The 14,989-nt window shown below is 39.7% G+C and overlaps 1 protein-coding gene across 4 annotated transcripts in view; it reads left to right on the top strand.

The window, feature by feature from the left end:
• LOC149310622 (spermatogenesis-associated protein 17-like) overlaps window positions 1-14,989 on the top strand; it is a 230,652-nt gene that overhangs the window by 64,291 nt on the left and 151,372 nt on the right. For 3 of the 4 annotated variants that reach the window (XM_089529324.1, XM_089529323.1, XM_089529325.1), the window contains one exon: window positions 11,608-11,805. The exons of the other annotated variant lie outside the window; for it this stretch is intronic. In XM_089529324.1, coding sequence (XP_089385450.1) covers window positions 11,608-11,805 — 198 coding nt within the window. The remainder of the gene's footprint in view (window positions 1-11,607; window positions 11,806-14,989) is intronic. 4 annotated transcript variants of the gene reach the window in all.

A 14,989-nucleotide genomic window follows, 5' to 3' on the forward strand; every position in this document is an offset into this window, starting at 1 on the left:
TGTGACAGTGTGTTAACACTTGACTATCTCCTAACAGCAGGGCAATTATTTGCTGAGTGGGATTTTTACAAATCCCCTGGCAGTGGTATGTCCTGATAATTATGATGAAGTGCACTGGTCAGTGTTGATTCAGCAATTCCATTTCTAGCAAATATTTCATTCACACCTCTCCTTCATCTTTTTGCTTTTTATGTTTCCCCTCCCCAGTATCTCTTCTCTCCTCCCTCAACATCTTTCTCTGTGTTTACAAATTACAGCATTTAACTCAATTTCTCACTCACTCACTCACACAACATGTGGCACACAACATTTCAAGGTAAGAGTCAACCTTTTGTGGGGGAAAGAGTGCATGTAGTTTGATAATCTGGTGTGATACAAGGGAGTCAGTGGCTGACCATCTTAGAATTCTTAGCAAATTCCTCCCTTCTTAGGATAAAGTTTTTCATTTGTGGCTGCCCATGGGCCACACTTTGCCTACTCATGACAAAGATAAATACTACTGATAAAATGCATGAGATCTAACAGAGACCTAACAATAGGATTTAGGCCTTAGAATTTCAGTTCAAAGAGCAACTTCTATAAGTTCTGGTTCTCCTATTAATCCCCATGTAATGGAGTAATCCAGTTTGACATCACTTTAACTGCCATGGCACAGTGCTATGAAATTCTGGTGCTCTGGTGTCACAACAAACTACAGTTCCCAGAATTCCATAGCACTGATCCGTGGTAATTAAAGTGGTGTCCGACTGGACTTATCAGTTCTCCAGCAAATCCTATTCAAGTCATTTACTCAATTCTAGGATCAATGAACCCCCAATCCTAAGAGCCCCCATCTTATTAGATATGAAAAGTGGTTCAGAATACTTCAGACAGACAGATAAATATTGGCCCTAGTATTAAGGAAAGTAAGGCAACTGCCTCAGCTGGCAGATCAAAATGAGCAGTGAACTTTTCATTCTAGCTTCCCTGGAAGGGGCCCTGCTGCCCTAATCCTACTCCTCTATTGCAGTAATATGACGGTGACCACCTTCTCCATTGTTTAAGTTCATGGGTGGCACACCAGTTGTGGATTTCCCTTCCTCTGGAGGCCTCACTGGCACTGACAGTGGGATTGTTCAGCACCAAGTTAAAGCCTTTGCGCCTAACTAATTCTATCCAAGGTGTACATGTCTTACGGCTGTATTATTTTAAATTGTTTTAACCAATTTTAAATCACCTGGTTTTAACTGATAAAACTATTTAATATATTTTAATATATTTTAACTAATAATTAATAATATAATATATTTTTAAATGATTGTTACTATTTATTGGTTTAAATTGATTTTATTGTTAGGCTCCCTGAGATCTTCAGCTATAGAATGGGATACAAATATTTTAAGAAAAAAACAAAGAGAGAATAAAGATAGAAAGGAATACTAGGGATGGGAAGAATGTTTGAAAAATCTTAGAAAAGTGGTTGAAAAACATGCTTCTTGAATGTCACGAATACCTGCTGAGTAGAATCCTGGACTGATATAAGAAACTTCACAGTTTGGGACTTATTTTACACAAAATTCACATGTCATTTTCTGTGCAAAAATTTCACATTCAGTATGTGTACAGAATAAGTCTCAAACTGGGAATAACCCTCAAAAGCTGCAATTTTGAAGATTTTCTTACAGCAAAAAGAAAATTATCAAAATTACTCATTGCTTTCTTCGGGAAGAAAATTAGTGAAAAATCACATGCCTGTTGTTACTTGTTAGATGTCACTTATAATAATAATAATAATATTTATTTGTATACCGCCCTATGGCAAACCAATCCGGGCGGTTGACAACACTTCCAAGCTTTGTGGGTAAAGGTGTAGTTTCAAATACCATATTTTCCGGTGTATAAGACAACTGGGCGTATAAGACGACCCCCAACTTTTCCAGTTAAAATATAGAGTTTGGGATATACTCGCCGTATAAGACCACCCCTCTTCCAACACACACCAAATAAAAATTTAAAAAACATTACTGCATTTACCCCAACTCGTTCTCTAATCTTGGCTTGCCTTATTTGCCTTGGCTTATTTATTTATTTACCTACCTGCCTACCCACCTACCTATCTCTATCTATCTATCTATCTATCTATCTATCTATCTATCTATCATCTCTCTATCTTATTATTTTTATTTACTGGTTATTTATGCTTCGACCACTGGCGGGGCTAGCAGCTATGTAAGCCAGCTCCCCAGAACTTTGCTGAGGCCTGCAAATCCTGCCTTGCATGCAGGCAGTGCCCTTGCCTACTATAGACCAAGTTTAGGGGTCCTGATGCCCACAAACACCAGCTTCCAAAGGGCTCCGGAGGCCTTTGGAAGCTGGCAGGACAACCAGGTAAGTGCGCTGGGTTCCTGGGGCTCTCTTGTTACCGGCGTACAAAACAGCCCCCAACTTTCGACCCCATTTTAGAGGGTCAAAAAGTCGTCTTGTACGCCGGAAAATATGGTAGTTGGCTCCAAGGTGTTTGGGGCTTTATAGATAAAGACTAATCTAAAGGGAGCTAGTGCAGATAATGCAAAATTGAAGTTTGTTTAAAAAACATCTTTACTGCCACCAGTACCTGGGTAGTTACATTCCTATTAATAGAAACCATCTTCATAGGCAATCCCATTCAAAGTGATTACAACAATCCAGTCTGGAGATAACCGTTGCAAAGGTTACTGTGGTGAGAGCTTACTGTTCTAGATGGGCCACAACTTACATAAAGGCCAGAGTGTAAAAAGCACTCCAGGCCACAGCAACTATGCACAACACCTTGGCAGATGCCACTGAGTCTAAGAACTCTCACAAGGTCCACACTGAGATCTTATTTTATGAGTCAGAGCAGAAAGCTCATAATTATAATAGTTTTTCAGGAGAACAATGGTTTCAAGGGAGGCAATAGTGCAAGGGAGTTCCTTTGACTCAACTTACAACAAATCAGTAGCTATTTTGGGGGGGGGGGGGGGAGTTGTACCCAGCTGCCATTAGGCTCCCATTTTGTAGCCTGGGAAAAGGTTTTGCACAAGAAGGTACTGGAACCATTTTGCACAACATCCAAAAGGTACTTAGAATGGCATAATCCTCAGTAGTGCCAACATAAGTCCCTTAGTTGTCTAAAGTGGAGTCACTCCTTGTTTCTTGGATTAATTTCCACCTCTTTAAATGATATATGTGTATCCTGATCTTTAGGCTGTTGCTTGTCTTCTTTTTTAATTATTTGTTCTGCAGGCACTTTATTAACTTATTCCATTTTGAAATGGAAAATCGTTCCAATCTGAATGCGTATTGTTTTATATATAAATATTGTTTTATATGGATGCTTATGTGTGCCTTGTAACAGGACACAGTAAGAACATCCAATAACTATAACCCTTAAATGAGCAAACAGCTTTTATCATGTGTTGTGGCCCTGGACCAGTGTAATAATAATAATAATAATACTGTTTATTTATAGCCCGCTTTTCCAAGAAGATCAAAGTGTACCCCTTGCTCAGTCCTACTCCAGGGCTGTGTCTATGCTAACTATCCTGCTTATGGTTTATTGTAAACTTTACTGAAAATTAGGTGACTATAAATATAAAAAGGAAAAGAAATAAGACCCCATGCTGTCTCATATTTTTGAAGTGACTAATATTCCTTTTGTAGCCTCATGATCATCACATGAAAATTAGATCGTACATAGATCGTACACAACTCCAGATGCATGCACTCAGAGGATGAAAAATATTTTTGTGTAATATTTATCTAATTCATGAACTTGGTACCGCCACGTGAAATCTTTCCTTTTGCCCTCTGCATGCCATTCTCAATTATCAAGATTAAAAATTTTATGAAGAAAGCAAAATGAAACATGGTTAGAAATGAAAATGATTCAAAATATTAATGTAATGCTAAGCCTGGCTGGGTAACAAATGATACATTTACTCATACACTTTGGATCTGGCAAAATTAATAATAGTTTTGGGTCATGCATGGGTTTCCCTGGTGGAAGGCCTGATGAAGAAAAAATTCTTTGGCAAAAGTGTAGTAATCATTTGTGTAGCTCAGTTTTTCTCTTTCCAGTGTGTCAGAATCATAGCCTTAAAAAAAACCACCAACAGAGCTTTCACACCTCATTTGCCGTATTCACCAATGGGCCACTATTCAGCAGAAGGGTGTGCTGCAAGGAGGTCAGTAAGAAGCTATTAGCAGAGTCTCCCCCAGAGGTTTCTTTGGTCTTATTGAGTTGGAAGTTAGCATGACAGTACTGCAAATAACTCAGTTGTAGGTTTTTTAACAGTTAGCACAGATTTCCCTATAGTGTTTGTCACTTCAGAAAATTGTTCCTGAAAATGAAGTCCCAGAAAGCCAGCTCTGACAGAGGCCCTTGTGAGGGACGCTTCTGAAGAACATGGATACAGAAAAATGTGTCATGCTCTCCGCAGACTAAATATGATTTGTCTGGGGGCAGGAAGACCATAATATTGTTGGAGGGGAAACTGAAAAGCATGTTTTTGCATTTGAAAAATTCTGAACAAGCACTAAATAATTGAAATAAGAGGTTAATCATTCAAATGTGCACTTTCTACCCTGTAAAAATAATGCTGATGATTTTGTCATTGTGTGTACTGAGGGATGAAAATAAAAGGAAGATATTGGGTATAGCTCTAGGGTTATTGATAGCCTAACTAATCCCCAACCAGTTTATTTCTGCCTTTTCTCTGGATGACTAGAGTGGCAGGGGAGAAATAGCTGTAGAGGAATGTAATTATGCATTGCCAACATAGGTCTAAACACCAAAGGGAAATCTTCTAAATAGAAGAGCTCAATGATCTGTTTATATAGTAATTCTATACATGTTCAGATGAAGCTATGTAGTTTATAGTTCTTAGAGATTAGTGATTAGGATGGGCATGCTGACTGCTAAACACAACACAACATTTAGATCCAGTGCAATGAATGAGCTGAACCAGGAATGAGCACTTCTGAATTTCATTTGTTTTAAAAAGAGAGGCTAACCTTTCATTCATATCAGTGTGAATCAAAAATGCTTCATTTTGTTTGAATCATTTTCCAAGATGTTACATCAGTGTTGCAAGGGCTCAGTGCCACCAATTCAGACAGGTAAATTCTTGTAAATATGCCATTTCCTTTTAATCAATCTACTGTTTTAACTTTTTAAAATAGTGGTTCAACTAAGAGGAAACTGCTTTGTCTGTTATCCAGGGGTGGCCCATGGAGCATAAGAAAGGAGGGGACACACCCAGTCTCAAAATTGCAGAGTGAGAAGGCCTCATGTTTGGTCCACGAGTTTTTGATGGAAGGATATGTATTGAGTGGGCACTATTTAAAATACTCATAAACTGTTTGCAGCCGAGAATGTGAATTATTCATAGAAGAGGTCTTCCATACCTGGTGAACAGAAAACAAAATGTCAAATAAGTTTTTTGTGTAATCAAAGTGATGCACTGTGGAGTATCTCTCCGCACCTTAATTTCATATACGCAATGCTAGAATCTGAAGTAGCAACTAAACAAAGAAAGAATCATTGGCATCACTGTGAAGTTACATGAAAACATCAATTCAGTTTTATGGCTCTGGTCAAAAGGGAAAATTTCATCCAATAGATTATTAGATCATATAATTACCAGTATCATAATGACTTTGTATAAATCTATGGTATGGTCATTTTTGGAATACATTGTAGAATCCTGCTCACCTCTTCATGAAAGGATGTGTTAGAATATTAAAAGGTGCAAAAAAGGAAAACAAAAGGACCAGGATTTTAGAATACCTTCCTTTTGTGGAAAGACAAGGGTTCTTGTGGATGGGTTTTTAAAAAAAAGTGTGTAAAAAAATAGGCAACCTCCAGACCTCCGAGTTTTTTGCCTGTGTAGAAGAGTGTGTTCAATACATTTTAACATCAATATATAGATACAGATAAAAGCACACTTAACTTTTTGACATTAAGAACTGGAATCTTCCTTTGGGATACAGTAATGAAAATTGCATTATAGCTAATTGGGGGGTATTTTATCCTTTCATTCCCAAGAGGTTAATATACAGTATTATGAAGAGCTGGGCTCTATTTCTAAGTTTCCACAGGAGCCAAAAATCAGCAGCAGACCTAACAATATAAACATTTATTTTTATCTTCACCATCTACAGCAGTTCAGATGCTTTCTTTATAAACATGCCAATCATGTGTCTTTTTATTTTTCTTTGTGCTGTTTTGATATCTTACATATACCAATCGGATAGGCAACATGTGTAGAAATAAGCTTCTCTGTGCACATCTACAAGAATCTCATGGAGACAGCATCCATGATTGTAACTGAAAGTACATGTACAGAGGGTTTGTTGTGCATACAGTTGTTGCAAATGTATTTGTGGTTTTTGAAAGAGAGCAGAAATAGGGCATGCAGCATTAAATTGATGAATTTGTGCTATCAGCTTTGACCAGGCTGATCGTCTATTGCCGGGATGGGGGGTGAGGAGAATTGAGTAGGATGTTGTTAGTTTTTGTCACAAACCTCACCTTATGGTGACGCTATGAATGATAGATCTCCAAAACACACTATCATCAACAGCCCTGCAAACTTGGGGCTGTGGCTTCCTTGATTGAGTCTAGCCACCTGTATTGCAGTCTTATCATAGAATCATAGAATCGTAGAGTTGGAAGAGACCACTAGGGCCATCCAATCCAACCCCCTGCCATGCAGGAAATCCAAATCGAAGCATCCCTGACAGATGGCCATCCAGCCTCTGTTTAAAGACCTCCAAGGAAGGAGACTCTATCACCCTCCGAGGGAGTGCATTCCACTGTCAAACAGCCCTTACTGTCAGGAAGTTCCTCCTAATGTTCAGGTGGAATCTCTTTTCCTGTAGCTTGCATCCATTGTTCCGGGTCCTGTTCTCTGGAGCAGCAGAAAACAAGCTTGCTCCCTCTTCAACATGACATCCTTTCAAATATTTAAACAGGGCTATCATGTCACCTCTTAACCTTCTTTTCTCCAGGCTAAACATCCCCAGCTCCCTAAGTCGTTCCTCATAGGGCATGGTTTCCAGACCTTTCACCATTTTTGTCGCCCTCCTTTGGACACGCTCCAGTTTCTCAATGTCCTTTCTGAATTGTGGCGCCCAGAACTGGACACAGTATTCTAGGTGGGGCCTGACCAAAGCAGAATACAGTGGCACTATTACTTCTATTGATCTAGACACTATACTTTTATTGATGCAGCCTAAAATTGCATTGGCCTTTTTAGCTGCCGCATCACACTGTTCACTCATGTTCAACTTGTGGTCTGCTTGGACTCCTAGATCCCTTTCACACGTAGTTTCATTCAGCCAGGTGTCACCCATCCTATATCTGTGCATTTTATTTTTCCGCCCTAAGTGCAATACCTTACATTTCTCCGTGTTAAATTTCATTTTGTTAGCTTTGGCCCAGCTTTCTAGTCTATTCAGGTCATTTTGGATCTTGATCCTGTCCTCTGGGGTATTAGCTATTCCTCCTAATTTGGTGTCATCTGCAAATTTGATAAGTATGCTCCCAATTCTGTCATCCAGGTCATTGATAAAGATGTTGAATAGCACTGGGCCCAGGACAGAGCCCTGTGGGACCCCACAGGTCACTTCTCTCCAGGATGAAAAGGAGCCATTGTTGAGCACCCTTTGGGTTCGGCCGGTCAACCAGTTACAAATCCATGTAACAGTTACCTTGTCTAGTCCACATTTTACAAGCTTGTTTGCAAGAATGTCATGGGAAACCTTGTCAAAGGCCTTACTGAAATCAAGATATACTATATCCACAGCATTCCCTTCATCTACCAAGCTGGTAATTATATCAAAGAAAGAGATTAGATTTGTCTGGCATGACTTGTTTCTCTGAAACCCATGTTGAGTTTTTGTGATTATGGAATTGCCATCTAGATGTTCACAGACTCTTTGTTTAATTATCTGCTCCAGAATCTTTCCTGTTATTGATGTCAGACTAACTGGACGATAATTGTTGGGATCCTCTTTTTTCCCCTTTTTGAAGATGGGGACAACGTTTGCCCTCCACCAGTCTGCTGGGATCTCTCCTGTTTTCCAGGAGTTTTCAAAGGTTATTGCCAATGGCTCCGATATTACATTTGCCAGTTCTTTTAATACCCTTGGATGGAGTTCATCTGGTCCCGGAGACTTAAATTCATTTAGATTAACAAGGTGTTCCTCTACTATCTCTTTACTTATTCTGTGCTGAAATTCCCCTATTCTGTCCTCAGCTCCATTATCCTCAGGTTGAGCACCCTTTTCCTTTTCTGAGAAGACTGAGGCAAAGAAAGTGTTGAGTAATTCTGCCTTTTCTCTGTCCTCTGTTAACATTTTGCCATCCTCTCGACGCAGTGACCCTACCAGTTCCTTCTTCTTACCTTTGCTGCGGACATATCCAAAAAAGCCCTTTTTGTTGTCTTTAACCTCTCTAGCAAGTCTGAGTTCATTCTGCGCTTTAGCTTTTCTGACTTTACCCCTACACATGCCTGCTATTTCTTTGAATTCCTTTTTCGTGATTTCCCCCTTTTTCCATTTCTTATACATGTTCCGTTTCAAACTTAGCTCGGTTGAAAGTTCCTTAGTCATCCATCCTGGTTTCTTGAGACACCTCCCATTTTTCTTTTTCACTGGAACTGTTTGAAATTGTGCCTTCAGTATCTCCCTTTTGAGAAAGTCCCATCCGTCCTGAACTCCTTTATCTTTTAGTATTTCTGACCATGGAATCGCCCTCAATACTTCTCTAAGTTTACTGAAATCTGCTCTCCTAAAATCTAGAATGTGTGTTTGACTATGCCTGGCTTCTCCTTTCCACTGTATTACAAACTCCAGGAGAACATGGTCACTTCCACCTAATGATCCTACCACTTGCACCTCATTAACTAAGTCATCCTTGTTGGTTAGGATCAGATCTAAAATAGCTGACCCCCTTGTTGCCTCTTCCACCTTTTGGACAATGAAATTGTCTTCCAGGCAAGTGAGGAATTTGCTAGACCTTGAGGATTTGGCTGAGTTTGACTTCCAGCAAATATCAGGATAGTTGAAGTCACCCATCACTACTACATCTCTCTTTTCTGACTGTGTGGTCATCTGTTCTAGAAAGATATCATCCAATTCCTCAATCTGACTTGGGGGTCTGTAGTAGACTCCCACCATAACATCCTTGTTGTTTCCCTCCCCTTTAACTTTTGTCCAGATGCTCTCCACCTGGCTTCCAGGATTGATGTCCTGGATCTCTTCACTGGTGTAAATATCTCTGACATATAGTGCTATTCCTCCTCCTTTGCTGTTTGGCCTATTTCTCTTAAAAAGGTTATACCCCTCTATTTCCACATTCCAATCATGAGACTCATCCCACCAGGTTTCAATGAGGCCTATTATATCATATTTGCTTTGTTGTACTAGGAGTTCGAGTTCATCCTGCTTATTTCCCATGCTCTGTGCATTAGTGTAGAGACATCGCAGACCATGGGTCCCTTTTACTTGCTGCCTGTGCAAGTTTTTTTGCCTCCCACTGTTGGGTCCTTGCACTTTTTTTTCTTGTTTCCTCTATGTCTATTTGACTATTTTCGACATCCCTTTCGCCTTCCTTAATATTGTCTCCCTTCCCCACAGAACTCAGTTTAAAGCCCTCCTGATCAAGTTTCTTCCAACTTGCATGAGATGCAACCCGTCCGTTGCAAGAAGTCCCTCCTCATGGAACCGCAACCCATGATCGAAGAATCCAAATCCTTCTCGGCAGCACCATCTGCGGAGCCAGTTGTTCACATCTGCTATTTTCCTCTCCCTTCCTGGACCATGCCCTTCAACTGGCAGAAGAGACGAGATGACAACCTGTACATCCATTCCTTTCAGCTTCCTACCAAGCGCCTCGTAATCCCTTTTGATGTCCTGAAGGCTGTGTCTTGCAGTATCATTAGTTCCCACGTGGACCAAAAAGAAGGGGTATTTGTCAGTAGGCTTGACCAGTCTTGTCAGTCTCTCTGTCACATCACGGATCTTTGCACCTGGAAGACAACACACCTCTCGAGTCATCTTGTCAGGCCTACAAATCACTGCTTCTGTACCCCTCAGCAAGGAGTCCCCCACTATGACCACACGCCTCCTCCGAGGCTTAGCAGCGACTGTTCCCTCGGGTGGGACTCTCAGGCTCCCCTGCTCTGTCCCTGAAGTCTGTCCATGCTGCTCTTCTTCATCCTCCTTGATAAGGGAAAGAGCTTCGAATCGATTCTCTAGCTGCAAGCTCCCCGAACAATCCCTTCTTGGCTTACTTCTCTTTGTGACATTCCTCCAGCTGTCTGCCTCCTGTGTATGGCAAGTGACCTCTTCCATCCTAGCATCTTCCTCTGCATGGTACTCATCCAAGATTGTTAGTTCTGTTGTGTCCAGGAAATCCTCTTGTTCCCTAATATGCTGAAGTGTAGCTACTCTGGACTCCAGCTGCTGCACTTTCTCCTCCAAGAGTGCTACCAACTTGCACTTGGTGCATGTGAAGTTCTCCACTTCTGTAGGCAAGAAGAGAAACATCCCACAAGAGTTGCAGGTGACTGCAGCAGATCCCTCATTGTCCATACTGCAAAGTCTTTAGTAATGACTATAACAGTCAATCTACTGGGAATACTACTTTAAAGGAATGTCCTGGCTGCTATCTTACATTTAAAGGCAAGGTTCTGTTTCAGTATCTGATTCTAACCTGATGCCACTTGAGTAGAATTGTTGAGTTAAAGAAAATTAAAATTCACGCGCCTAATGGCGCGCGGCTCTGGAAGGTGGTATATGAAGCTAGTCTGCTAGCTCCGCCCCTTCAGCAACAAGCACACGGTCTCAATATGGCTGCCCAGCTGCTCCTCTCCTTCTCCTCTCTCTGGCCAGACTCTTCCTCTTTTCCCACTGCCCTTTCCTTTACCAACAAAAATTCCTAACTTTGCCTAGTCTTCAAAGACAACATTAGTTCTACAGAGATTCTAAAACTAGTGGTTTTCATCCTGGGTTTTAGCAATCCATCCTTCCATTTGTGGACAATGTATCCAGAGTTCTTCATTGGGAAAGTCAGTAATTTAGATACATATCCAGACAAAAAGTTTGTGTGACACTATTAATATTCTTCAGCATGCAGCTGATTATGCTCTGGATATCAGAGAAATGATGTGGCTGAGTCATAGACTGCCCACTTTGTAGGTCAAGTTCTGTTCTGTCATTTCGTGGTGGTGAGGAATCAGATAGCAAGTAATGAGAAATATTTATGGAAATTTTAGCCACTACCATTTGGAAAAGGCAGTACTGTGCTAAGATGGATTGACAGTTTGAATTGGTATATGCTAGCTTCATGTGTTCCCCCATGTATTGTGTATGTCCTCTGAAGCACACTTTCAAATTACAGAAGGCAAGGATGAAGTCACACAAGTCCAGACTGTGCATACTATAAAAGTCTCAATCTTAGATGGTGATGTGTTATACAGTACTTCCTTTTTTTTCAATTGTCTCGCTAAACTTTTAATTCCCACCTCTCCCCATATAATGACTTTCTTGGAATGGATCTACAAATTTAAAAAATGAAAAACAACCTTGTTATGTGTTTAGATTGCAGGTATATACAATTCGCCTTACAGAAAATCACCTGATCCAATGGAATTGCAGTTAAGGAAAGCTAAACCTTTGAAGGAGAAAAAGAAACAAATCCGAAAGGATGTCATGGATCTTCAGTGGCAATCAGATACAGACTTCTTTGGTTTCCAAAGAGTACCAGCTCTTCCTCCTATCGAAAGACAAAAACCTCAGGTATTGTCAGTGTTGCTGAGTTTTAAGCAACCATTTTTGTCAATGACAATGAGTTGCAAAGTATTAGGTATCCTTAAGCATCTTGATGTCAGCTATTCTAGAATGAACATTCATGAAATATTTAAATATTTTTGCTGCCAACTTTATTAGAAAGAATGAAAATGTTTTAAATAGACACTTAAAATATAAAATGTAACTCTTAGCCTATATACAAAAACTCTCAGTGTTGTATAATTGCCATTTTATTCAGGAACACTAAAACATAAAGATCTGTCTTAATTAAAATGTAACAACCAAGTACACCACCACAAGGAAAAGTTCCTTGGTGAGAGTACAAAATATGGAGCCTGTAGGCCCTGTCCTTTTCAGACGCTCCCTAACCCTAGCACATACTCAGTACGTCAAAATGGCGGCGCCCTGTCTACACAGGTGCTGCCATTTTGATGCGACAGACACGCACTCGGGCGTCGCAAGCACAACGCAAAAAGAACCCACTTTTGGTGGGGTTCTTTTTCCGCCGCTGGGAAGCCTTGCCGTTTGGCAGCTGAGGCTTCCCGCCAGCAGAAATGGAGGTGGCGGCAGACCACCCTTTCTGGGCGGTCTGTATCTGCCTGTGTTAACTTGGAGTACCACATTCATCTCATAGTTAGATGGAGCCCTGGTGGCGCAGTGGTTAAATGCCTGTACTGCAGCCATTCACTCAAAACCACAAGGTTGTGAGTTCAAGACCAGCAAAAGGGCCCAAGCTCGACTCAGGCTTGCATCCTTCCGAGGTCGCTAAAATGAGTACCCAGACTGTTGGGGGCAAATTAGCTTACTTGCTAATTAGCTTACTTGCTGTTCACCACTATGATCTTTGGAATAGCGGTATATAAATAAAAAACATATATATATATATATATAGAGAGAGAGAGAGTTGAGGAAAATACCATGCAGTTTTCCAGGAAAGTTTCCCATAGTTGAGGAAAATACCATGCAATTTCTCTCCGTTGAAGAGAATGGAGATGCCATGCTCACACAGAGCCTCTAACAGAATAGTAGATCATGTGACAGTCCCTGTATCCCAGGTTTGACAGATGGATGTCAAACTTTAGGTTCCACTCCTGCAACTTACATATTTATGATTAATCCTCATTTGATTCTGTGGGGCTTACCTCTAAGTAGATGTTCTACAAATTTGCCCTGTTAGAGGCTGCACCGAGCTTTGAGCTGGATCTAATAATCTGAATGATTGTTTCCTTTCTGTCTCATTTTCAGCTTCAGAAACAAAATAAACAGATAGATGCTAAATGAATTTTACTTATTTCCTAGGTTTCTACCCATGCAATGCTCACTAAGGACTTCATTAGCTTCTCATTAAACTGAATTGTATCAATGTATCCACAGACTAGAATATAAATTGAACTGGTGAAGAAGAGCCTGTTAGCAACATATAAGTATTCCTAAGAAGGTTATCTTTGCCAGGCTTACAGTAGTGGGGGTTGTATGAATACTTTAAAATTTAAAAAGAAAATGATTTTTTAAAAATGAGGTAAACTTGGAACTCATAAAAATCAGGTTGTTATACTCAGTGCTTAATTCAAACCAATTAGGTTATTTCTTGGAATAGATTACGTATCCTGATTTCAGTTGTCCTTTTGTAAAAGCACAACTCCTTATACTGTGTTAATCTGATAGGTTTCTCTCATGTAGACAAGTTGGTATGGTTGTTGAAGTTTGTTGGGTTTTTTTTAGTTTAGACATAGACAAAGAAACTTACAGAAGAAAGCCTTTCAGAACAATGCAGAAGACTTCTGTTTATTTCCTTGTGCCTCGAAGAGAGAATTTGCTGTATAATACTTTAATCCTTTCCGTGCCCTGGGATGTACACTGTGGAGTAAATTTTCAAAGTACGGTGCGTGGATTTAACTGTGCGACTCTTATTGATGTTAATGGGAGTCACACGGCTAAATCTCTGGGCAACAATTTAGAGGTATATGTCTGGGAAAGGTATATGTCTGAGAAAGGACATTGGTCTGAGCTGATAAAACAGCTGGAAATGAAAATCCAACAGCATGCGCTGTTTTGAAAGTGGTCTGGTGGTGTGACAATGAGGGATTTATAATTACTAATCATCCTTGTGGCTTAGTACTCAGTGACAGCATTATTTGACATTAAACTTCTGTGCTTTACACATTAGGCCCCATGTGAGTGTTAAGATACCAAAAATGTGCTCAAGGAGAGTGTTAGAATAGGAATTGTATTTGTATTTGGTCTTGAGAGAATGAACATTTAGCTGTCCATTTGTTTTCCTTTTGTAAAATTGGCATTTGGCATTATATAGGAAAGGTTTTTCTTTGTAAGTAGTGTATCTTTTTAAAGTGCTCATACTACTGATATATAAGCTCTTGTCAGATTTGTGACTTTTATTGCTGAATTAACTAGAATTACAGACTGATGGAAGCAAAGATGATAGTGAAATTAGTCATCTCTTCATTAAAGGTTATTAATAAGAGCAAGTAAATTGCTTTATTTTTTCCTCTTTTTCTTTTTATGGTCTGCTGTCCCAATCATGAGGATAAAAGCAAATGCTAAGGCTCTTGTGTCAATGTAACCTTTTGAACTGTGATGTTGAACAGTGCTGTGAATGTCCAGTTTATTGTACCATTGTGATCTGCAGAAGTTTTATAAGTCAGAGATCCTGTTGCAGAAAATGCTTAAAACAGGGAAGTTCAATATTACATGCTATTTATAGCTTAGAGAATGTCTTGCACTTACATGACATTCAAACTACAAAACATGAATTCCAACTCAAATACTGGAAAACATGTTTTGACCAGTCTAAATGAAATCAAGTAGTTATAACTAAAATTCTATCATTGGATCTCTTTCCCAATTTTCTGTTTAATATAGGATATGTTCAGGCTAAAATGCCTATTAAACAATAGAGATATAGAGCACCATATGAATATAGCTAGGTCTTATTTATTTATTTATTTATTTATTTATTTATTTATTTATTTTGTGGCACCAGGCCTTTACAAACTTCCTTTATTGCCAGTGAGAACAGTAGATATTTTACAGCTCCTATGACACATATAAGTTACTTAGAAATGCCCAAACACCATAATGCCTTCACCTTAGTTCGATGTCTCGTTCTTCATTCAGCTCTCCTTGAAGGACGCTATAGGAAGATTCCACATCT

Source organism: Sceloporus occidentalis, unplaced genomic scaffold (assembly GCF_023333645.1).
Source record: "Sceloporus occidentalis isolate IW3139 unplaced genomic scaffold, rSceOcc1.0.p SCAF_6, whole genome shotgun sequence".
In the NCBI taxonomy this organism is placed as follows: domain Eukaryota; kingdom Metazoa; phylum Chordata; class Lepidosauria; order Squamata; family Phrynosomatidae; genus Sceloporus; species Sceloporus occidentalis.